The following is a 26,685-nucleotide window of genomic DNA, read 5'->3' on the forward strand; positions in this document are numbered from 1 at the left end:
TTGTATGTAAACATATTCCAAACCACTCAATTAGATTCCAGTCTGTAACTCACTGTTGTTGTATATATAACCATTTCCCAAACCCTTTGACTACATCCCAGTCTGTATCATTCTCAGGTATCTGTTTTTCATAGTCAAACCCCTGAATCCCTTGATTAGATTCCAATCTGTAACTCACATCCTGGCATCTGTTACTGTATCTATAAGTCTCTCAAACCCCTCGATTAGATTCCAGCCTGTAACTGAGTCCCGGGTATCTATTATTCTGTATAAATTAGAAGTTAATTGAGTTTTGTGTCATCATGCTGGTAGCTCAGCAGTTTGGTGTGAATTTGTCATCTTTGTGTTTTAATATATGTTTCAGTGTGGGGACCATTCATGTCGGTTAAAAATTACGTGAATGGAGAGTTATTTTAAATTGATTGATCGGGAATGGAAGATGCTGGCATAGTGTTGAGGGTGGCTACAGCTTGGCATTGATCTGGTTAAAGGCAGGAGATATGCGGCTCTAAGCTCCTGCCTTTTCTCCATGTCCTTGACTCTCTCAGATGCGATGCAGATACACAGCATGGCTTCGGGATGATATTTCTGTCACAGAGCTGTACCTCTCGATGAGAAATGCAGGATTTCCTCACCCTCTCACATTCACCGCCTCCCCTCTCAGTCCCCCCCCCCCCACCCCACACACACACACACACACACACAAAGTCTCGGTTTTTCTGTGCATTTCAAGATGCTTTGACATGTTCACAATAAGCAGCAACAAAATTAACATTCTCCAACCCAGAGCAGCATTGCATGAAAAACAATGTGAAAGCAGTGGGCCTAGAACTCCTAGGGGAATTGGAAAAGGATCATTTATTAATGCTGTGAGCAGTCTGCCTCCATTTCTGCTTCAGTTTAATGGGAGGTGCCCGTGTTTTTTTTATTGGTTCTGCCCTCCTCTATAGACATTGTTCTATTTTGCGGTTTTTATTCTCAGTGTCGAAGAGCTTGCAGTTGCGAGAGATCCTTTGTTGCCGATGTGATTTTTTTGTTGTTGGAGGATATTGCGAGCTTTCAGCATGCATTGTCAAGCAGATCTGCTGCTGCTGCTGCTGCTGCAACCAGTACTTCCTCCCAGCAAGCCGATTGGCTTGTGTCCTTAAGTGCTGGGCAAGGGTTGGATACTGACTGGAGATTAACAGGTGCATTATGCTGCTCCTGACGGGCACGAATCGGATGCTTCTCACTTCGAATGTAAAAGAAGGGAGAGGGGATTGTGTGTGTGCATGTGTGTATATGTCTGCGTATTGGAATGCCCGAGTTCTAGCAAGCTTTGAAGATGCTTTGTGTCTTGTCTAGAACGTGTGCTGTCGCCCCGGAGAGTCTGTAAGGGAAAATCAAGGAGAGAGGAGAAAGCGAGGCAGAGAGAAGGATGTGCGTTTTGCTGTAGCTGACTCAGCATCTCCTACAGTCCTGCTAACGTTTCATTTGGGTGGATGAATATTCCATGACCGATTGCTTTGCTGCTGACATAAAACAGTATTTTCTTCTAAATGCAATTGCTCTGTCTATTTTTCGGATTCTTTGATCCCTTGTCTATGTATTCCTGATGTCTGTCCCTGGACCCGAGGGCTTGGCATTCTCTACAGTATGAGTGAAGGAGGAATCTCTTCAGCTCCACCTGTTTTTCCTGTTGTTTCTGGAGACTCGGAAGGTGCTAATCCGACAGAAGAGCAGGAGAGCTCTCCACCATCCAGGGGATTACACTGCAGTGGTTGTATTGTGTGGCCTCGCCAACAAACCTGGCTCTGTATTGTTCCTCTTCTGATTGGATTCATTGGGCTGGGACTCAGTCTGATGTTGCTCAGGTGGATTCTTGTTGGTTCGGTTAAGGAATATGTGCCCTCAGATAACTTGGAGTCCAACCGCATTGGGCAGGATCCTATCTTCCTCTCAAAGCCAAGCTCCTTTCCTAAGCCTGAGGCCACTACCATGTTCACTGGTACAAATACCATCATTAGTACTATTGCTGCCAGTACCCGGGGTACAATCTCGCTCACCCCCAGGATTAGTGCCCATGGTACAATCCGCTCAACCACTGCCCACCGCAGCCCCCTACCCCACATGACAACTCCACCTGGACCCCTCACTCCAACAGTCCCAGGCACATTACCTTTTCGTCTTACCCCAACTGTCTCACATGTACCAACTTGGCAACCAGTGCCCTTTTCTACCTCTTCAAGCAAACACTTTCTGCACGACTCCACACCATCCTGGACACTAATGAACTCGGGGGAATCTACCACCGAGATCCATTCTGTCATTGGACCCAAATTTCGTAAGTAAATCAGAACTCAATATTCTGCAAATATTGGAATGTGAGAGCTGCATACTTAATGTGTGTAAGTGAATGTGTGTGTGACTATGTGACTGTGAATATATATGTGTTTGATGCATGTCAGTGTATATGAGATGTGTGAATATGAGTGTGTGGGAGCACATGTATCAGTGTGTGAGAGAATGTGAGTGTGTAAATGTGTGTGGGTGTGAAGGCATGAGTGTATCTGTGAATGTTTGAGTTAGTGTGTGTTTATTTGAGTGTATGTAACTGACTGCATGTAAGTGTGGAAGGGTCTGCATATGTCTGGGAGTGTGTTTGTGTGTGGAGGGGTACTGTGTTTTGGTGTGTGTTCTTGTAGGTATGGGGGGAATGTGTGTTAATGTGTGTGTGTATTCATATGTGTGTGGGGATGTGTGTACATATGTGTGTGAGGGGGGGACTGTGTGGGAATGTGTGTTACATTCTTCAGGGAATTAATTAAAATAAATAACAATATTTATATGGGGTCAGTACTAGCTTTGCAGTAGAAGTAGCAAACAATTAAAATCATAAAACATTCCAGATTTCAGATTTGAAATCAATGATGATGACTGGTCTCCATTCTGATGGTGTTAAAAATACAGTTTTATATACACTTGTTTCCTCTGTTTTCCAATGAGAAAGGGTTTATGTCTGAAAACAAAGGCTGATGCAATCTGATATTAAAATTGATCTGTATGTCAAAATTATTTTTGCTCCCATATATCGTGGAAGTAGTTCAAATTGTATGATAATGCCTGCGTATATTAATACTGATTCCATCCCTATTTCTGCCGAGATTGATTGTAACCCAGTGTATATAAAGGCTGGTTCCCTTCCTATGCATATTGAGTCTGATTGTATTGCTGTGTATACCAAGGCTGATTCACTTCTTGTGTAGATTGAGGCTTTTAAAACTTACTTTCATGGAATGTGGGCATCACTGATATTTATCATCCATCCCTAATTGCTTTTGAAAAGATGGTGATGAACCATGTATACCATGTTGTGTAGGTACACCCACAGTGCTGTTAGGGAGGGAGTTCTAGGATTGTGGTCCAGCAGCAGTGAAGGAACAGTGATGTATTTCCAAGTCAGGATGCTGAGTGGCTTGGAGGGGAACTTTCAGTGATGGTGTTCCCATGTGTCTGCTATTCTTGTCCTAGATGACAGCAGTTTGGAAGGTGCTCTTAAAGGGGCCTTGGTGAGATGCTGAAGTGCATCTTGCAGATGGTACACACTGATGCTCTGTGTGTCACTGGTGGAGGGAACAAATGTTTGTGCATGAGCTGTCAATCAAGTTCAAGAAACTTGACACCATCCAGAACAAAGAGTTGCTTTGTGCTGCATGGTGTCAAGCTTTTTGAGTGTAGTTATCGAGGCAAGTGGAGAGTTTTCCATAACACTCATGACTTGTGCCTTTTAGATGGTTGGCAGGGTTTGGGAGTCAGGAGATGAGTTACTCTCTGCACAATTCCTAACCTCTGACCTGCTCTTGTAGCAACAATATTTATATGATTGGTTCAGTTCAGTTTCTGGTCAATTCATCAGAACTTTAAATGCATGATTTGAGATGTCTAGTTGAAGTTGTACAAGGCATCGTAAGGCAACACTTGGAATACTGAGTACAGTTCTGGTCACCTTATTATAGGAAGGATATTTATTATTAAACTAGAAAGAGTACAGGAAAGTTACACTGGAATGCTACTGGGACTTGACGGTTCAAGTTATTATGGAGAGGCTGGGTAGACTTGATTTTTTTTCCCTGGAGCGTAGGAGGCTTGGGGGTGATCTTATAGAGGTCTATAAAATAATAAGGGGCATAGATCAGCTAGATAGTCAATATCTTTTCCCAAAGGTGGGGAGTCTAAAAGTAGAGGGCATAGGTTTAAGGTGAGATGGGAGAGATAAAAAGGGTCCAGAGAGGCAATGTTTCACTCAGAAGGTGGTGAGTGTCTGGAACAAGCTGCCAGAGGCAGTAGTAGAGGCGGGTACAATTTTGTCTTTTAAAAAGCATTTACACAGTTACATGGGTAAGATGGATATAGAGGGATATGGGCCAAATGCGGACAGTTGGGACTAGCTTAGTGGTAAAAATTGGGTGGTATGGACAAGTTGGGCCAAAGGGCTTGATTCTAAGTTGTAAACTTCTATGACTCTCAAGGTAATTTCTAGCATGTTGATAGTGGGGGATTCAACAATGGTAATGCCATTCAATGTCAAAGGGCGATAGCTGGATTCTGTTTCCTTGGAAGTGGTCATTGCCTGGAGAGTGTATGGTTCAAACATTACTTGCCACTTGTCAGCCTGAATATTGTCCAGGTCTTGCTACATATGGGCATGGACTGCTTTAGTATCCGAAGGAATCAGGAATAGTGCTGAATAATGTGCAATCATCTCTGTACATTCCAGTTCTGACCTTATGATGGAGGGAAGGTCATTGATGAAGCAGCTAAAGATGATTGGGTCTAGGAGATGATCCTGAGGGACTCCTGCAGTAATGTTTGGAGTGGGGGGTGGTCCAGTTGATGTTATCACAAGATGGGAAGATCCCAAAATAGAACTTTCACTCTGTAACTTTTATTTATTTTTGGGAAACATGGATGAAAGAGTCAGAGCACTGCCAATAAGCTTTTAGAAAGAGAAAAAAAACATTTTTTATACATGAAAAGTTTGACTATAATACAATCTTCTTTCACTCATACTTGTCTTCACAAATGTGTGCAGATTTTAAGGAATAACATCGGTTACATAGCATATTGTACGCTATAACGTTCTCAGTAAATACACAATCCCTGTAAATCAAAAGGACAACTATGATCAGACACACCACACTTGGAAATTAAGTGGCAGATGCCACCCGATCAAACCTCTGTGGTTTTTCCCTCAAATCCTCCCAGATGCCCATCACACAAGTGTTTTCAAACTCCACTCTCAAAATAACATGCCTTTGTATCTTTTTCCAAACAGTGTGTTGCCTCAGCTGTTTCAGCAAGGATTCACTTCCCAGATCTCTAACTCTCCTTTCATTACTCCTCTACCTTGAATTGCCACATGCATTCAAGCTTTCACACAATCATTCAAGTACCCAGCCACCAAAAGAACACTACTGCTTCATAGGCTATACCAAGGTCACCAACCTTAGGATTGTTTTCACCAGGTCTGCATTTTAAAGCTGAATTTAACTTTGATGAAAAGTTTTCAAATTCTAGTTCCCTTTCACTCAGAGGATGGTGGGTGAGTAGAATCGGCTGCTGTCGGTGGTGGTGGAGGCAAATTCGATAGGGTCTTTTAAGAGACTTTTGGATGAGTACGTGGGACTTAATAGGATTGAGGGTTGTAGGTAAGCCTAGTAGGTAGAGATAAGATCAGCGCAACTTGTGGACCGAAGGGCCTATTTGTGCTGTAGTTTTTCTATGTTCTATGTTCCCTATTGTTCCTTTGACTTCAATCTTCCTGAAGCTTCTCTTTTCATTTCTGGTTTCTGGAACTATCAGTTCCTTAGTTTTCCTGCCCATTACCCCATCATTTTGCTTCTCTGCTTCTGGCAGAGCTGTGAGAACTATTTCAAAAACAGAAAATCTCAGCAGGTCTGACAGCCTCTGTGGAGAGAGAACAGATCCTATGTTTCGAGTCAGGATTCTGACTCAAAACCTTGGCTCCGTTCTCTACAAGCACAATACAGAGACAGTTTGAAATTAAACCAAACCCCCATATATGCAAACACCTTTACTGAACATGAAGCTAACTAGAATTTTACCCTTTCTTACACAGAAACACTAAATGACACTCACTTAAATCTCTACCTTATTTCTGATGTCTAACATTACAAACATCAAAGAACAAAGAAACAAAGAATTACAAAGAACAAAGAAAAGTACAGCACACGAACAGGCCCTTCAGCCCTCCAAACCATGCCGATCATGATGCCTTAACTAAACTTAAAAAAAATCTTCTGCCCTTACGCAGTCCTTATCCCTCTATTCCCTCCCTATTCGTGTACCCATCCAGATACCTCTTAAATGTTGCTAATTTGTCTGCTTCTTCCACCTCCTCTGACAGTGCGTTCCAGGCATCCACCACTCTCTGTGTGAAAAACTGGTGGCAACATCCTGGTGAATGTTCTTTGCACTGTCTCCAAAATTTCCACGTTCTTCTGGTAGTGTGGCGACCAGAATTGCATGCAATACCCCAAATGCAGCCTAGCCATGGTTTTATATAGCTGCAACATGATTTACCAACTTTTGTACTCAATGCCCTGGCCGATGAAGGTAAGCATGCCACATGCCTATCACAAAGATGTGGAAGCTTTAGAAAGAGTACAGAAAAGATTTACCAGGATGTTGCCTGGTATGGAGGGCATTAGTTATGAAGAGAGGTTGGAGAAACTTGGTTTGTTCTCACTGGAATGACAGAAGTTGAGGGGTGGTCTAATAGAAATCTACCAGATTATGGACAGAGTGGATAGTCAGAAGCTTTTTCCCAGGATGGAGGAGTCAATTACTAGGGGGCATCGGTTTAAGGTGCGAGGGGCAAGGTTTAAAGGACATGTACGAGACAAGTTTTTTACACAGAGGTTGATGAATGCCTGGAACTTGCTGTCGGGGGAGGTAGTGGAAGACAGATAAGATAGTGAGTTTTAAGGGGCATCTGGACAAAGACATGAATGGGATGGGAATAGAGGGATATGGTCCCTGGAAGGGTGGGGGGTTTTAGTTCAGTCGGGCAGCATGGTCGATGCAGACTTGGAGGGCCGAAGTGCCTGTTCCTGTGCTGTAATTTTCTTTGTTCTTTGTTAATCACCTTGGCCACCTGTGTTTCCACTGTTAAGGAACTGTGGGCTTGCACGCTCCGATCCCTCTGTATGTTAATGTTCCTAAGGATTCTGCCATTTACAGTATAATTCACACCTAAGTTTGATCCTTCAAACTGCACCACCTCGCACTTGTCTGCATTAAATTCTATCTGCTATTCCTATGCCCAAGTCTCCAATTTATCTATATCCTGTTGTATCCTCTGACAATCCCCTGCACAACCAGCAACTCCACCAATCTTCATGTCATCTGCAAACTTACTAATAACACCACCCCACATTTTCCTCAGATTATTTACATATACACAAACAACAGAGGTCCCAGTGCTGCAACCTGCAGAACACCACTAAATATTGATTGCCATTCTGAAAAACACCCTTCCACTGCTACTCTCTGTCTACTATGACCAAGATGTAGAGATGCCGGCATTGAACTGGGGTAAACACAGTAAGAAGTCTCACAACACCAGTTAGAATCCAACCAGTTTATTTGATAGTAATCTCACAAGCTTTTGAAAGTGTTTCTTCGTCAGGTGCGTGGAAGGTTCTGATCAGAGAAGGGCATATAGAGTCACACACAGTTTACAGATTATTGATTAGAATGCAAGTCTTTACAGCTAACCTGCTATTCAAGTCTTAAAGATGTAGACAGTGTGAATGGGGATAGCATTAGCATAGGTTAAAGAGATGTGTATTGTCTCCAAGATAGGACAGTAAGTGAGATTTTACAAGCCCAGGCAAGTCATGGGGGTTACAGATAGTGCGGCATGAACCCAAGATCCAGGTTCAGACCGTCCTGGTGTGTGTGGAACTTGGCCATCAGTCTCTGCTCAGCGACTCTGCGCTGTTGTGTGTCATGAAGGCCGCCTTGGAGAACGCTTACCCAAAGATCAGAGGCCGAATGCCCGTGACCGCTGAAGTGTTCACCAACAGGAAGGGAACAGTCTTGCCTGGTAATTGTTGAGCAATGTTCATTCATCCTGTTGTCGTAGCGTCTGCATGGTCTCCCCAGTGTACCATGCTTCGGGCCATCCTTTCCTGCAGCGCATCAGGTAGACAACGTTGGCCGAGTTGCAAGAGTATGTGCCGTGTAACTGGTAGATGGTGTTCTCACGTATGATGATGTCATCCATGTCAGTGATCCAGCACGTCTTGCAGAGGTTGCTGTGGCAGGGTTGTGTGGTGTTGTGGTCACTGTTCCCCTGAAGGCTGGGTAGTTTGCTGCGAACAGTGGTCTGTTTGAGGTTGTGCAGTTGTTTGAAGGCAAGAAGTGGGGGTGTGGGGATGGCCCTGGTGAGATGAACGTCTTCATCAATGATGTGTTGAAGACTCCGGAGAAGATGTCCTAGCTTCTCTGCTCTGGGGAAGTACTGGATGATGAAGGGTACTCTGTCCACCGTGTCCCATGTCTATCTTCTGAGGAGGTCGGTGCGGTTTATCGCTGTGGCACATCTGGAGACAATACACATCTCTTTAACCTATGCTAATGCTATCTCCATTCACACTGTCTACATCTTTAAGACTTGAATAGCAGGTTAGCTGTAAAGACTCGCATTCTAATCAGTAATCTGTAAACTGTGTGTGACTCTATATGCCCTTCTCTGATCAGAACCTTCCACACACCTGACGAAGGAACACCATTTCCGAAAGCTTGTGAGATTACTATCAAATAAACTGGTTGGACTCTAACAGGTGTTGTGAGACTTCTTACTATGACCGAGCCGGTTCTGTATCCATCTAGATAGCCCACCCCGAATCCCATGTCATTTTTCCCGAATTCCATGTCATTTTTACTTTTGTACCAGTCTGCCTTGGGAACCTTGTCAAACAGGTTATTTAAAACTATCTCTGCTCCCTGACAGATGATTGATCTCCAACAGTCACAACCATCTTCTTTTGTGCCAGGTACAATTCCAACCAGTGGAGAATTTTCCCCCAATTCATATTGACTCCAGTTTTGCTAGGGCTCTTTGATGCCAAATTTGGTAAATTGTGGCCTTGTTGTCAAGGACAGTCATTTTGACTTCACCTCTTGAATTCAACTCTTTTGTCAATATTTGGAGCAAAGCTTCAATGAGTCAGGAGCTGAGTAGCTTAGGGAGAATCTAAACTGCGAGACAGTGAGCAGGTCATTGCTGAGTAAATACTGTTTGATAGCACTGCCAATGACAATTTTATCACTTTGCTGATCATTGAGATTGGACTGATGGGCTAGTAATTGGCTTAGTTGGATCTGTCCTGCTTATTGTGGACAGGAAATGCAGGAATTTTTCACAGTGTCAGGTAGATGCCAGTGTTGTAGCTGTAGTGGAACAGCTTAGCTCTAGGCATGGCTAATTCTGAGCCACAGAACTTCAGTACTATTGTTGGAATATTGTCAGGGCCCATGCCTATAGCTCTGGATACTGCAGGTGAAGTGAATCGATTTAGCACAAGACAGATATCTGTGTTACTGAAGACCTCAGAGGAGGCTGAAATGGATCATGCATTCAGCATTTGCAGACTGTAGCAAATGTTTCAGACTTGTCTTTTGCACTGATGTGTTATGCTCCCCCATCATTGAAGATACAGATATTTGTGGAGCCTCCTTCTTCTGCTGTTTAATTGGCCATTGTATTTCATTACTGGATGTGGCAGAACTGCAGATCTTAGATCTGATCCATTCATCGTGAGATTGCTTAGCTGAGTCTATCATATGCTGCTTTTGCTGTTCGGCATTTAAAAAAATATCTTTCATAAGATGTAAGTACCACTGTTATGACCAGCATTTGTTATTCATCCTGAATTGTCCTTGAACTGACTGGCTGGCTAGACCATTTCAGAGTACAGTTAAGAACCAACCATATTGCTGTGGGTCTTTTTTTTATTCCTTTGTGCAATGTGGACATTGCTGGCTGGCAGGACCAAACAGCATTTATTGCCAATTCCTAATTGCCCTTGAAGGGGCATTTAAAAGTCAACCACATGGTTGAATTCTATGAATTCATTCCCACAGAAAGTAGTTGAGGCCAAAACGTTGTCTGATTTCAAGAATAAGTTAGATATAGCTCTTGGAACAAAAGGGATCAAGGGATATGGAGGGAAGGGGGATTAGGATATTGAAGTTGGTGATCAGCCATGATCAAAATGAATGGCAGAGCAGGCTCAAAGGGCCAAATGGCCTACTCAAAAACAAAGAGAACAAAGAGAAGTACAGCACAGGAACAGGCCCTTTGGCACAGGCTTGGAGGACCAATCATGATGCCTCAACTAAATGAAAAAACCCCCTTCTGCCCTTATTCGGTCCAGAAAGCTCTATTCCCTCCCTATTCATGTACCCATCCAGATGCCTTTTAAATGTTGCTTATGTGCCTGCTTCCACCACCTTCTTTGGCAGCGCATTCCAGACACCCACCACTCTGTGTGAAAAACTTCCTCTGCACATCTCCTTTAAACTTTTTCCCTCTCACCTTGAATCTATGTCCACTTGTAACTGACACTTCCACCCTTGAAAAAGCCTTTGATTATACGCACCCTGACTGTGCCTCTCATGATTTTGTCGACTTCTATCAGGTCTCCCTTCAGCTTCCATCTTTTCGGTGAAGACAATCCTAGTTTATTTAACCTGTCCTCGTAGCTAACATCCTTGAGATCAGGCAAGAACATAAGAACATAAGAAATAGGAGCAGGAGTAGGCCATCTAGCCCTTCGAGCCTGCCCCGCCATTCAATAAGATCATGGCTGATCTGTCGTGGCTCAGTTCCACATTCCCGCCCTCTCCCCATAACCCTTAATCCCCTCTCTTATCAAAAACCCATCAACCCGCGTCTTAAAAATATTTAGCGAAGCAGCCTCCACCACTTCAACGGGCAGAGAATTCCAGAGATTCACCACCCTTTGAGTGAAGAAGTTCCTCCTCAACTCCGTTCTAAACCGCCCCCTCTTTATCTTGAGGCTGTGCCCCCTAGTCCTACTATCCTTTCTGAGCGGGAAGAGTCTCTCCACCTCTATCCTATCCATCCCATTCATCATCTTATACGTCTCAATGAGATCTCCCCTCATTCTTCTAAACTCTAATGAGTACAAGCCTAGTTTATTCAGCCTCTCCTCATAGCTCAACCCCCTCAACTCCGGTATCAGCCTAGTAAACCTCCTCTGCACTCCCTCCAAGGCCAAAATATCCTTGCATAAGTACGGCACCCAAAACTGCACACAGTACTCCAGCTGCGGCCTCACCAATGCCCTATACAGCCGCAGCAAGACCTCCCTACTTTTATATTCAATCCCCCTCGCTATGAAGGCCAGCATCCCATTCGCCTTCCTGACCACCTGCTGCACCTGCAAGCTGGGTTTTTGCGACTCATGCACAAGGACCCCAAGGTCCCTCTGCACCGTTGCCTGCTGCAGTTTTTCGCCACGTAAGTAATAATCCTTCCTACCATTATTCCTACCAAAGTGGACCACCTCGCACTTGCCAACATTAAATTCCATTTGCCATTTCCTGGCCCATTCGCCCAGCCTATGTAGATCCTTCTGTAGACTCTCCACACCCTCCGCACAATTTGCCGTTCCACCAATCTTGGTGTCATCAGCAAATTTCAACACCCTACACTCGGTTCCCTCCTCCAGATCATCTATATAAATGGTAAATAGCTGAGGCCCCAGCACCGACCCCTGGGGCACTCCACTAGTCACCATCCGCCAATCCGAATAGCACCCATTGACCCCCACTCTCTGCCTCCTATTTGACAACCAATCCTCTAGCCACGCTAACACCCTACCCCCAACTCCATGTCCCCTGACCTTCTGCAATAACCTCTTGTGAGATACCTTGTCAAACGCCTTCTGAAAATCAAGAAAGACCACATCCACCGGCTCTCCTCTATCCACCGCCCTAGACACATCCTCATAGAACTCCAGTAAATTTGTCAGACACGACTTCCCCTTAACGAAACCGTGCTGCGTCTGCTCTATCAAGCAATTCCTCTCAAGATGCCTCGCTATTTCCTCCTTGATGATGGATTCTAACATTTTACCTACAACAGACGTTAAACTAACCGGCCTATAATTCCCTGCCTTTTGCCTGGCACCCTTCTTAAACAACGGCGTAACATTAGCAGCTTTCCAATCTTCCGGCACTTCCCCGGAATCCAGCGACGTCTGGAAAATAACCACCAAGGCATCCACTATCACCTCCGCCATTTCTTTCAGAACCCTCGGATGCATTCCATCCGGTCTTGGCGACTTGTCCACAATCAGCCCCTCCAGTCTGTCGAGCACCGCCTCTCTCATAACAGTAATGTCATTAAGACCCTCCAGTCTTACCACCTTTCCATCTCTAACACCCGGCAAATTATTCACGTCCTCCTCCGTGAAGACAGAAACAAAAAAGTTATTCAGGACCTCAGCCATATCCCCATCCCCTACCACTAAGTCCCCCTTCTCATCCTCTAAGGGACCAACGTTCACCCTAGCCAGCCTCTTCCTTTTTATATATTTATAAAAACTCTTGCTATCCTTTTTTATATTAAGCGCTAGCCCAGCTTCGTAGTTTCTCCTACCCTTCTTTATCAACTTCTTTGTCAATCTTTGTTGACATTTAAACCTCTCCCAATCCTCTTCTCGCCCACTACTCTTAGCTACTCTAAACGCCTCTGCTTTTAATTTAACACTTTCCTTCACCTCCTTCGTTATCCACGGCTTATTACCTCTCCTCCTACTGTCCTTTTTGACCATCGGAATAAATTTCCGCTGAGCACCAAGAAAGATCCCCTTAAAGATTCTCCACTGCTCCTCAGCAGACCTACCTTCCAACGCGCTCTCCCAGTCCACATTCGCCAATTCTTCTCTCATCCTACCGTACTCCCCTCTGTTCAAACAAAGGCAACAATCTGTTGAACCTTCTTTGCACTCTCTCCAAATTTTCTACGTCCCTCTGGTAGTGTGGTGACAAGAACTGCACGCAATGCTCCAAATGCAGCCTAACTAAAGTTTTGTATAGCTACAAAACGATTTCCAATTCTTGTACTCAATGCTCTGGCCAATGAAGGCAAGCAAGCCATGTGCCTTCGTACCTTGGCCACTTATGTTGCCACTTTTAGGGAATTACGGACCCGCACACCCACATCCCTCTGTACATCAATGTTCCTAAGGATTCTGCCATTTACTGTATGATTCACACCTAAATTTGATCCTCAAATGCAGCACCTCACGTTTGTCCAGATTAAACTCCATCTGCCATTTCTGTGCCCACGTCTCCAATTTATCTATATTCTCTTGTATCCTTTGACAATTCCTGGCACTATCAGCAACCAATCTTCGTGTCATCTGCAAAATTACTAATCAGACCCCCTATATTTTCCTCCAGATCATTAATATATACTACAAACAATAGGGGTCCCAGCACTGATCCCGACGTAACAGCACTAGCTACGGATCTCCATTCTGAAAAACACCCTTCCACTGCTACTCTCTGCCTTCTATGACCAAGCCAGTTTTTTATCCATCTAGCCAGCCCACCCTGAATCCCATATGATTTTAGTTTTTGTACCAGTCTGCCAGGTGGGACCTTGTCAAACGCCTTACTAAAGTCCATAGAAATTACTTCTTTCATTAATTATCTTTGTCACCTCTTCAAAAACCTCAGTCAAGTTGGTGAGACATGACTTTCCCCATATATCCTGCTGTCTGTCACTAATTAGTCCATTTTCTTCCAAACGTGCATATATCCTGTCCTTTTGTCTCCCTGCTATATATTAAACTAGAAATAGTGCAGAAAAGATTTACTAGGGTGCTACCGGGACGTGATGGATTGAGTTATAAGGAGAGGTTGGATAGACTGGGACATTTTTCCCTGCAGTGCAGGAGGCTTAGGGGTGATCTTATCGAGATCTATAAAATAATAAGAGGCATAGATAACGTAGATAGTCAATATCTTTTCCCAAAGGTAGGGGAGTTTAAAACCAGAGGGCATAGGTTTAAGGTGAGAAGGGAGAGATACAAAAGGATCTAGAGGGGCAATTTTTTTCACACAGAGGGTGGTGAGTGTCTGGCACAAGCTGCCAGAGTTAGTAGTAGAGGCAGGTACAATTTTATCTTTTTAAAAGCCTTTAGACAGTTACATGGGCGAGATGGGTATAGGGGGATATGGGCCAAATGTAGGCAAATAGGACTAGTGTAGTGGTTAAAAACAAAGAGGCGACATGGACAAGTTGGGCCAAAGGACCTGTTTCCATGTTATAAACCTCTATGACTCTCTGACTCAGTATATTCTCCAAAAGCTTCACCGCCTCTGATGTCAGGTTCACCGGCCTATAATTTCCTGGATTATCCTGCTTCCTTTCTTAAACAAGGAAACAACATTGCTATTTTCCAGTCCTCTGGAACCTCACCTGTGGTCTGTCCCCTGTACTCGTGCTTCTAGTTTCTACGAATTCACATTGCTGTGGATCTGGAATCACATGAACAGTTCCCTAAAGGCCATTTGTGAGCCAAGTGGATTTTTATGACATTTGATAATGATTCCATGATCATCACTAAACTATAATTCCAGATTTTTATTCAATTCAAACTTCAACATCTGCCCAGGTGGGATTTGAACCTGGGTCCCCAGATGATTATCCTGGATCTCTGAAATACTAATCCAGTGACAATACCTTAATGGCACTACCTCCCCTGGAGTCACACATTGGTCACAACTATTAAGAATGGCTGATTTCCTTCCTCAAGGATATTAGTGAACCCGATGGGCTTTTTTTTTTCACAACGACTGCAGTGATGTTATCACAATACCACTGCTTTCCCCATGTAATCCTGGATTGTAGCTTCACCAGGTGACACCTCATTTTCCTGCACTCTTTATTGAGCCAATTCTATCACTGTGTATTAAAACTGATTCTCTCCCTGTATATATTATATACAATCATACAAATTAGATGCAGGAGTAAACCTTTCGGCTCCTTGAGTCTGCTCCACCACTCAATTAGATCATGGTTGATATGATTAGAATATCACCCCATAATCCTGCCTCCCCATAATCCTGATAACCTTTAACCCCTTGCTAATCAAGAATCTATAAAGCTCTGCCTTAAATGTATTTGAAAGGATTCTCCCTTGTGTACATGAATACCGATTCTCTCTTGAGTATAATGAGCATGATTCCCTCACTGTATATTGAGACTGATTAAATCTCCTCTGCATTTCAAGATTGTTTTTGACTTGGTATGTACAGTGTGACAGAGTCTCTGATTGTGTATATCACGACTGATTTATTCCATGTGTATATGAATACTCATTTTATCACTTTCTATATCAAGATTGATCTCTGCCTGATTTTATTGAAACAGGTTCTATCTCTGTGTATATCGTGTGTCATTCAATGCCTGTATATATCAAGATGGATCCCCTCCCTGTTTATATTGAGACTGCTCAGGGAGACAAGAGATGAAATTTCTGGGCCTCTAACAGAATCTTGTCTCTTCACTGGACAAAAGTGAGGTCCCAGAGAATTGGAGGATAGCAAATGTAGTCCCGTTATTTAAGAAGGGTAGCAAGGATAACCCGGGTAATGAGAGGCCAGTGAGTTTGACGTCCGTGGTAGGGAAGTTGTTGGAGAGGATTCTTAGAGATAGGATGTATGCACATTTAGAGCGGAATAATCTCATTAGCATGGTTTTGTAAGAGGGAGGTCGTGCCTCACAAATTTGGTTGAGTTTTTTGAGGAGTTGACAAAACGATTGACGAGGGAAGGGCCCTGGATGTCGTCTGTATGGATTTTATTAAAGCGTTTGACAAAGTCCCTCATGGCAGGTTGATGCAAAAGGTTAAATCTCATGGGATAAAAGGAGAGCTGGTTAGATGGGTGGAGAACTGGCTTGGCCATAGAAGACAGAGGGTAGCAGTGGGTCTTCTACCGGCTGGAGGTCTGTGACTAGTGGTGTTCTGCAGGCCTCTGTACTGGGATGTCTGCTGTTTGTGATATATATAAATGATTTGGAAGAACATAGAACATAGAAAAACTACAGCACAAACAGGCCCTTCAGCCCACAAGTTGCGCCAATCATATCCCTACCTACTAGGCTTACCTATAACCCTCAATCCTATTAAGTCCCATGTACTCATCGAGAAGTCTCTTAAAAGACCCTATCGAATTTGCCTCCACCACCACCAACAGCAGCCAATTCCATTCACCCACCACCCTCTGAGTGAAAAACTTACCCCTGACATTTCCTCTGTATCTATTCCCCAGCACTTTAAACCTGTGTCCTCTCGTAGCAACCATTTCAGCCCTGGAGAAAAGACTCTGAGAATCCACCCGATCTATATCTCTCAACATCTTATAAACCTCTATCAGGTCACCTCTCATCCTTTGTCTCTCCAGGGAGAAAAGACCTAGCTCCCTCAACCTATCCTCGTAAGGCATGCCACCCAATCCAGGCAACATCTTGTAAATCTCCTCTGCACCCTTTCAATGGCTTCCACATCCTTCCTGTAATGAGGCGACCAGAACTGCACACAGTACTCTAAGTGGGGTATGATTAGGGTCTTATAAAGCTGCAGCATTATCTCCCAACTTCTAAACTCAATCCCTCGATTAATGAAGGCCAGTACACCATACGCCTTCTTAACCACATCCTCCACCTGCGAGGCTGATTTAAGAGTCCAATGGACCCCGGACCCCAAGGTCCTTCTGATCCTCTACGCTTCTAAGAGTCTTACCCTTGATATTATACTCCTTCATCCCATTGGACCTCGCAAAATGGACCACTACACATTTATCCAGGTTGAAGTCCATCTGCCACTTCTCCGCCCAGTCTTGCATCCTATCTATGTCACTCTGCAACTTCTGACATCCCTCCAGACTATCCACTACACCATCAACCCTTGTGTCGTCAGCAAACTTACCAACCCATCCCTCCACTTCCTCATCCAGATTATTTATGAAAATTACCAACAGCAAGGGTCCCAGAACAGATCCCTGGGGCACTCCACTGATGACCGATCTCCATGCAGAAAAAGACCCATCTACAACCACTCTGTGCCTTCTGCAGGCAAGCCAGTTCTGGATCCACAAAGCAACAGCCCCTTGGATCCCATGCCCTCTCACTTTCTCAAGAAGTCTTGCATGGGGGACCTTATCGAACGCCTTGCTGAAATCCACATAAACTGCATCTACCGCTCTTCCTTCGTCAATCTGTTTAGTCACATTTTCAAAGAACTCAACCAGGCTCGTAAGGCACGATCTGCCTTTGACAAAGCCATGCTGACTACTTTTCAGCGTACTAAACTTCTCCACATGTTCATAAATCCTGTCCCTCAGGATCTTCTCCATCAACTTACCAACCACTGAGATTAGACTGACCGGTTGGTAATTTCCTGGGCTATCCCTATTCCCTTTCTTGAATATAGGAACCACATCCGCAATCCTCCAATCCTCCGGAATGTCTCCTGTCTCCATCGATGATGCAAAGATCATCGCCAGAGGCTCTGCAATCTCTTCCCTCACCTCCCACAGTAACCTGGGGTACATCCCATCCAGTCCCGGCAACTTATCTATCTTGATGCTATTCAAAAATTCCAACACATCCTCTTTCTTAATGTCCACATACTCAATCTTTTCAGTCCGCCGCAAGCCTGCAGTACAACCACCCAGATCATTTTCCACTGTGAATACCGAGGTAAAGTATTCATTAAGCACCTCTGCCATTTCTACCGGTTCTGCACAAACTTTCCCACCTTCACATTTTAGAGGTCCTATTTCTTCACATCTCATACTTTTACTCTTCACATATTTGTAGAACGCTTTAGGGTTCTCCTTAATCTCACCTGCCAAGGCCTTCTCATGACCCCTTCTGGCTCTCCTAATTTCCTTCTTAAGTTCCTTCCTACAAGCCGTATACTCCTGTAGATCCCTAACATCACCTAGCTCTCTGAATCTTTTGTACGCTTTCCTTTTCTTTTTGACTAGGGTCATTACAACTTTCGTGCACCACGGTTCCCGTAACCTACCAAAACCTCCCTGTCTCATCGGAAGGTATAACTGGTGTGATCAGTAAGTTTGCAGATGACACAAAAGATGGCTGGACTTGCAGATAGCGATGAACATTGTCAGAGAATACAGCAGGATATAGATAAGCTGGAAAATTGGGCGGTGAAATGGCAGATGGAATTTAATCCAGATAAATGTGAAGTGATGCATTTTGGTAGAACTAATGTAGGGCGAAGATATACAATAAATGGCAGAACCATCAGGAGTATAGACACACAGAGGGACCTGGGTGTGCAGGTCCACAGATCCTTAAAGGTGGCAACGCAGATGGAGAACGTGGTGAAGAAGGCATATGGCACGCTTGCCTTTATAGGACAGGACATAGAGTATAAAAGTTGGCATATGACATTGCAGTTATATAGAATGTTGGTTAGGCCACATTTGGAATACTGCATCCAGTTCTGGTCGCCACACTACCAGAAGGACGTGGAGGCTTTGGAGAGAGTACAGAAAAGGTTTACCGGACGTTGCCTGGTATTCAGGGTCTTAGCTATGAGGAGAGATTGGATAAACTTGGGTTGTTCTCCCTGGAAAGATGGAGGATGAGGGGTGAACTGATAGGGGTGTATAAAATTATGAAGGGCATAGATAGGGTGAACATGGGAAACTTTTTCCCAGGTCAGAGGTGGCAAACACAAGGGGTCACAGGTTCAAGCTGAGAGGGGCAAGGTTTAACACAGATGTCAGAGGGATGTATTTTACACAGAGGATGGTGGGAGTCTGGAATGCACTGCCAAGCAATGTGGTAGAGGCGGACACGCTGGGATCATTTAAGACTTATCTGGATTGCCACATGAACAGACTGGGAATGGAGAGATACAAACAAATAGTCTAGTTGGAAGCATGAGCGGCGCAGGCTTGGAGGGCTGAAGGGCCTGTTCCTGTGCTGTATTACTCTTTGTTCTTTGAGACAGATTCAATCCTTGTGTACATCGACACTGAATAACTCCTTGTGTATATTGTGACTGATTGTCCATTTGTGTATATCAAGAATGATTCTCATTCTCTCTATACTGAGACAGATTCGATCCCTGCATTTAGCAAGATTGTTTCTCTCCCCATGTATGTTAAAACTGGTTCCTTTCCCTGTGTATATCAAAACTGATTCTCTTTCTGTGTATATCAAGGAAGATTCTCCATCAACGTACATCAAGATTGATACTATCTTTGTGTGTATTGATGCTGATTACATCCCATTATATATCCAGCTTGTTTTTATTCCTGTGCACTGAAACTGACTCAATCCCTGTATGTACTGAGGTGGACAAAATCCTTGCATATATCAAGTCTGCCTGGGTATATTGGCTGCATTCACTTCATGTGCACATAATTGATTTTACCTCTCCCCTGATCTCTGCCTGTGTATATTGAGACTGATTTGAGACTGTGGTCATAGAAGACTGATTCACTCTCATTGTATATTGAGACTGATTCACTCACTACATATGTCAAGGCTGATTCACTCCCAGTGTGTGTTGAGACTGGTTGTGTATATCAGGATTGACTTACTCAACGTGTATATGAAGACTCGTTTTATCTGATCTCTGTCTGTACATATGGAACTTGATTCTCTCCATTCGTAAATTGAGGCACATTCACTTTGTTTAACATGAGGCTGATTCTATCCCTGGGTATAGTGAGCGTGATTCTCACCTTCTTTGTATCAAAACTGATTCTATCCCACTGTATATCGAGATTAATTCTCTAACTGTATATATAGAGACTGATTTTCTTCCTTTGTATATCAAGGCCCATTCTGTCCTTGTGTATAGCAAGACCAATTCCATCCCTGTATATGTTGAAACTGATACACTCTATGTATATTGTGACTGATTCTCTCTCTGTGTATACAGATTGATGCTACCTCTGCAGATTTCATGGCAAATTCATTCCTTCTGTATTTCGAGAATGATTAACTTCCTTTGTGTATGGAGATTGATTCATTTTATTGCCTATATGAAGAGCAATATCAAGGCTGATTCTATGGGTGGAATTTTACCGGCATGTCTGCTCGAGTTTCATACGATCCCGCCCGAAGCCAACGGAGAATGCCAATTCCGAGGGCGGGCGTACCGGTAAAATCTCAGTTTATATGTGGACATACAGTCTGATTATCTTCCTGTGTATGCCAAGGCTGATTCATGCCATGGGGAAAAGACTTATTTTGTATCTGGATATATTTACACTGAACTCTGACTGTGTATATTGAAAATTATTCTCTACCTTGGTAAATCGAGACACATTCACTCTCTGTTTATATCAACTCTTGACTCTGTATCAGAGTATTTAGGGAATGATTCACTGCAGGTTCATATGTTGACTGATCTTATCTTCACACACAGCTAACCAGATTCTATCCCCATGTAGACTGAGATTGATCTCTTCTTGTGTATATCATACCTGGTTCCTTTTTGTATATCAAAAATGATTCACTCTCTATGTATATGAAGGTGCATTTTATCTCTGTGTGTATGAAGACTGATTTCCTCCCTATATATGTGGAAACTGATTCCTTTAAAGAACATAAGAACTAGGAGCAGGAGTAGGCCATTTGGCTCCTCGAGCCTGCTTTGTTATTCAATAAGATCATTCAATAAGATTCAGCTCCACTTACCTACCCTCTCACCATAACCATTAATTCCTTTATTGTTCAAAAATCTATCTATCTTTGCCTTAAAAATATTCAGTGAGGAAGCCTCAACTACTTCACTAGGCAGGGAATTCCACAGATTCAAACCCTTTGGATGAGGAAGTTCCTCCTCAACTCAGTCCTAAATCTACTCTCCCTTATTTTGAGGCCATGCCCCCTAGTTCTGGTTTCACCTGCGAGTGGAAACAACCTCCCTGGTTCTATCTTACCCATTCCCTTCATAATTTTATATGTTTCTCTTAGATCCCCCTCATTCTTCTAAATTCCAATGAGTATAGTCCCAGTCTGCTCCGTCACTCCTCATAAGCCAACCCTCTCAACTCTGGAATCAAGCTAGTGAACTTCCTCTGCACTCCCTCCAGTGTCAGTATATTCTTTCTCAAGTAAGGAGACCAAAACTGTACACAGTACTCCAGGTGTGGTCTCACCAGCACCTTATACAGCTGCAACATAACCTTCCTGTTTTTAAACTGCATCTCTTTCGCAATGAAGGACAAAATTCCATTTGACCACTTAATGTTCTGCTGTACCTGCAAACCAACTTTTTGTGATTCATGCACAGGACACCAAGGTCCCTCTGCACAGCAGCATGCTGCAATTTTTTACCATTTAAATAATAGTCCATTTTGCAGTTATTCCTACCAAAATTGATTACCTCACATTTACCAATATTATACTCCATCTGCCAGTCCCTTACCCACTCATTAAACTATCTATATCACTTTGCAGACTTTCAGTGTCTCCTGCACTTTGCTCTACTACTCATCTTAGTGTCATCTGCAAACTTTGACAGACTACACTTAGTCCCCAACTCCAAATCATCTATGTAATTTGTTAACAATTATGGTCTAATTCCAGAGGCACAGTGCACCTTTATCTTACGCAGCAGCTTTCAGTGTGGCACCTCGTTGAGTGCCTTCTGGAAATCCAGATACACCACATGATTCTCTCCCTGTGTGTATTGAGATTAATTAAATTATTGTCTGTATCGAGATTGATTGTCTCTTTGTGTTCATTTAGACTGGTTCCTTCCCTGTGTGTATCGAAACTGATTCCCTTCCTGTGTGTATCAAGACTGTTTCTTTCCTTGTGTATGTTGGGACTGATTCTCTCCCTGTGTATATTGAGACTGATGGGGAGATGATGGCCTAGTGGTATTATTGCTGGATCATTAATCCAAAAACTCAGCTAATGTTCTGTGTACCTAGGTTCAAATCCCACCTTGGCAGGTGGTGAAATTTGAATTCAATAAAAAAATCTGGAATTAAGAATCTCTTGATGATCATGAAACCATTGTCAATTGTCAGAAAAACCCATCTGGTTCACAAATGTCCTTTAGGGAAGGAAATCTGCCGTCCTTACCCCGTCTGGCCTACATGTGACTCCAGATCCACAGCAATGTGGTTGACTCTCAACTGTCTTCAGGCGACAAGGGATATACAATAAATGCTGGCCAACCAGCAGCTGAAATGGCCTAGTCGCTCAATTCAAGGGTGACAAGGGATGAACAATAAATACTGGCCAAAGAATACTGTCTGTTTGACATTTGTCTCTTTGTGTACATTTAGACTGGTTCCTTCCCTATGTGCATCAAAGATGATTCTGCCCTTGCAAATATAGAGACTGATTATCTACCTCTGTATATTGAGACTAATTCTCTACCTAGATTGAAACTGATTTTCTGTCTCTGTATATCAAGGCTGATTCAATCCATGTTTAAGAAGATTGAAACTCTATCTGTGCATACTGAATCTGATTCTCTATCTTTGTGAATCGTGTCTGATTCTCTCCCTGTGTATATTGAACTGATCGTCTGGCTGTGATTATTTCCCAACTGCGCAGTTCAGAGCTCCAATTGTTTCAGCTGTGCTAACCCCCGCCCACAGTGTGAATGGGACTGGCGATTTTTTTTCAGGCTAAGTGCGTATGGGAGCGCCTGAAAGTGCGTATGGGATCTCCAAGTCGGATCTGCATTACGCCCAGATTCAGCACTTAGAATGAAAATGGTAAAATCAGGCCCAATGATTCATTCTACTTCTTGTTGTAGATTAACATTGATCTCTGCCTCTGTATATTGTAAAGGGGTCTCTCCCTTTGAAAATTGAGACACATTCACCTTGTTAATCTTGGTCTGAATCTACAGCTGTGATTCTCCCCAAAAAGTTCTAAATATCGAATTAGTGAGAAAACTGGAGTAATGCATGCCGGGTTTTTTCAGTGTGAGTTCACATTAGAATCTCCTATACTCTTTGCAATGCAGGAGCCTGAATATCATAACCCGCTGAAGAGGCTGAAATCGCTGCGATATGTGAGCCACTGCACATGTGCACATCTCTGGGCTAAAAAGACTTCCCAGTATTGAGATCACTGCTCTCAAACCCTCAAAGACATTGCTATCATCTTACCCCATTCCCCATACACAGACATCGCTGGCCTCTCTTCCCATCCCGCCATCCACCATCCCCCCCTCCACACACACACACACACACACACACACACACAAAGACATTGCTGGCCCCTGTCCCTATGCCCCCACTGAGCCAGATATTGCAGATACCCTATTCTCCCCCATCAATGAACATACTGATCTAACTGGTGCCTTGTACAGAAATCGTGCTGTGCTGCCATGCACAACCCCTGCTTGCAAACATTCAGTCTGTTGAATGAGAACCTTGAGCATTGCACACCCCCTGGACACAGGATCTTGTTGAATGAGAGCCAATCAGAGAGGGCTGACCCTCAAGTGAAACCAAGTTCCCTTCAAATTTCTCACAAGGAAGTTTTACTGTCCAGCCCATGACTGGTCCAAACTAAATGTACCTGCACTCCCTACCAAGCCAGAGCTGTATATAAGCTGGTCATGCCACAAAGCTGGTCATGCCACAAAGATGTCTGGCAAGAAACTTGCCTCCAGATTCCCCGAGGTCGACCAGACCCACCTGCTGATGCAGTGGAGGAATGGCGCCAGCTACTGTTCCCCAATCAGGGCTGTCATCGAAGGGGTATTGCCCACCGTGAGTGCATTGTGGGAGGAGGTGGCAGCTGCAGTAAATGCCAGGAGCCTGACACTTCAGTCCAAGCAGCAGTATCAGAAGAAACTGTACAAACTTCTTTGGGCAGCAAGGGCAAGTGTGCATGCCATTTTGAAACCTGCATATGGTTGGGACAGATCTCAAGCCATGCTTAGACACCTGAAGGGCGTCCAACAAGAACTGCATCTAACCGCTTACTTCACTCCTCAAGTAGCAACCCCCAATGGTGGCCCTTTTCCTCAAAACTGCCAACACAAGGTCCAAAGCACAGGCACTCATTGCACTTCAATATATTAATGCTTGTAACCTACCTTATGTTCCCACAGTAAAAAAACTGCACATAACCAGCCAGAGAGGGCACAGACTGGTGGTGGTTTGCCTGTGCTGTGGCAGCTGACCAGGTATGAGCAGCATGCCATAGAAACAGGGGGCAATTCAATGGCCAGAATGGTGGCGGACAGCTAGGTCAGTGTATGGCTTGCAAGTGAGAATCAGCTTAGCCCTCTTCCTAAGTCTTCTTTGAAGTAAGTGCAATGCTGCACAGGATGCTTTCCCTCCCTTCCTCTAATGTGTGCTCTTTATTAGAGTACCAGACCCAGAGGAACCCAATCCTTGGGGTGTTGATGTCCCCGGTGCTACTCTGGAACAAACTCCTCGCGATACCCCAGACGACACCTCAGAGGGAGGCTCTGAAAAATCTTCTGAGGACAGCACCAGTGAAGCTGCGCCAGCATGTACCACACAACTCACCAATACAGAAACTATCACTACCATGGGTACTTTTAGTGTTGAGGCTTCTGGGTAACTAACTGGTGAGCACATCACAATCATTGATGCACATCGGATGGAGTCGGGCATATTCAAGGGCTCGGGCACACGGAGGTCTGCTACAGACCAGGATTCAGCTGTCCCCAAGCCAAATGCCAGGCTTCAGGGTTCGTTCATCCCAAGGCTGGTGGAGATGCATCAAGAAACCCGGGGAGTTGTGGAAGGACTGTCAGCAACCATGCTGCAAGGCTGTTTAGGGGAGCCCAGCAGGCTGCTGTTGCAGGATGTGGTGCCGACACAGCGTGTGAACCAGGCCAACACTGCAAGGGTGGTGATTGCAGTGGAAAGTTTGGCTCAGGGGTCCAGGCCATCCTGGAGACACTATGGGCCATGGGCGAGTGTGTTGCTGGCATCCAGGAGGCATATCGATCCATGGCCATGGGTGTTGGGGGCATGCTGGAGATGCTGCTGGCCATGGCTGTGAGCCACAACAATGTAGCCCAGTCTCATAGGGCTAGTGCTGAGGAGCTCCAGAGCTTGGCCCAGTCTCAGAGGGCGTGAGCTGAGGGGACATAAACCATGGCACAGATGCATGTGGGCCTCCAGAACTGGAAGAGCCAGGTTATAGTGGAGTTCTGGAGTTCCAGTTCTGGAGAGTCCAGTTACCCTGGCATCAAATGAAGTGGCCCTGGGGCCTCTAAGCACCCCTTGGGAAGAGGCAAGGCTTGAGCCCAGGCTGAAGCTTTCCACCCAGGATATTCCGATTCCCCCGTGCTTCACACCCAGGTATCTCGGGGCCAGCTAGATGAAGAGGGTGGCACAGAAACAGTGTCATCTGCAAGTCAGCTGGGGCCCTACAGGTCTCCGTCACCTAGGGAACATCCATCAAGGGCATCACCAGCAATGGGGCGTGCATCACAGCTGGACACCTCCATGACCGATGTGCATCCTGGAGTAGCACCTAGAAGAAGCAGGAGGCCACACAAGATTAGAAAGTTGTAGGTTCACCAAGAGGGCAAGGGTGAAGGTCTCCAGTAGTCAGAGTTTCTTTGGGCTAAATGTTAAGAACACAATAGGATTGTAACCTCAGGATTACTCCCTGTGCCACGTGCCAGTGAGGCTAGAAATAGGAAGATAGTATAGTTCAATACGTGACTAAACAGCTGGTGTAGGAGGGAGAGTTTCAGTATCTAGATCATTGGGACCTCTTCTGGAGCTGGTGGGACTTGTACAAGAAGGACAGGTTGTATGTAAACTGGAAGGGCATGAATATTCTGGCTGGGAGATTTGCTAGTGTCACACGGGAGGATTTAAACTAGTTTGGCAAGGGGGTGGGAACAAAAGCAAAGGTGAAGCAGCTGAAGGGGAACCAGAGAGTAGGGCCAGTGAGACTCAGAGAAAGAGCAGGCAGGGTGTGATTGCTAATCAAAGAGGGTCTGGTGGACTGAAGTGCATGTGTTTCAATGTGAGAAGTGTAACAGGTAAGGCAGATGAACTTAAAGCTTGGATTAGTACTTGGAACTATGATGCTGTTGCCATTACAGAGACTTGGTTAAGGGAAGGACAGGATTGGCAGCTTAACATTCCAGGATACAGATGTTTCAGGAAGGATAGAGGGGGGTGTAAAAGGGGTGGGGGAGTTGTACTACTGGTTAAGGAGAATATCACAGCTGTACTGCAGGAGGACAGTGCGGAGGGCTCATACAGCAAGGCAATATGAGTTTAGGAATAGGAATGGCGTAGTCACAATGTCAGGGGTTTACCAGAGGCTGCCTAACTGCCAGCCAGAGATAGAGGAATAGATATGTCGGCAGGTTTTTGGCAAGGTGTAAAAGTAACAGTGTTATTGTGGTGGGAGATTTTAACTCCCCTTATATTGACTGGGACTCACTTAGTGTTAGGGGCGTGGATGAGGCAGAGTTTGTAAGAAGCATCCAGGAGGGCTTCTTGAAACAGTATGTAGATAGTCCAACTAGGGAAGGGGACATACTGGACTGGTTTTGGGGAATGAGCCCAGGCCAGATGGTCAACATTTCAGTAGGGAAGCAGTTC

General features: G+C 44.4%; 1 protein-coding gene across 1 annotated transcript in view; it reads left to right on the top strand.

The window, feature by feature from the left end:
- The first annotated feature begins 2,240 nt into the window (after positions 1 to 2,240).
- LOC145360517 (pro-neuregulin-3, membrane-bound isoform-like) overlaps positions 2,241 to 26,685 on the top strand; it is a 509,505-nt gene continuing 485,060 nt past the window's right edge. The window contains exon 1 of the mRNA XM_080215773.1: positions 2,241 to 2,323. Within this exon, the coding sequence (XP_080071899.1) occupies positions 2,269 to 2,323 (55 nt within the window). The 5' untranslated portion in view covers positions 2,241 to 2,268. The remainder of the gene's footprint in view (positions 2,324 to 26,685) is intronic.

The sequence above is a fragment of the Carcharhinus amblyrhynchos genome, chromosome 31 (genome assembly GCF_965287045.1).
Source record: "Carcharhinus amblyrhynchos chromosome 31, sCarAmb.v2.hapA, whole genome shotgun sequence".
Taxonomy (NCBI): domain Eukaryota; kingdom Metazoa; phylum Chordata; class Chondrichthyes; order Carcharhiniformes; family Carcharhinidae; genus Carcharhinus; species Carcharhinus amblyrhynchos.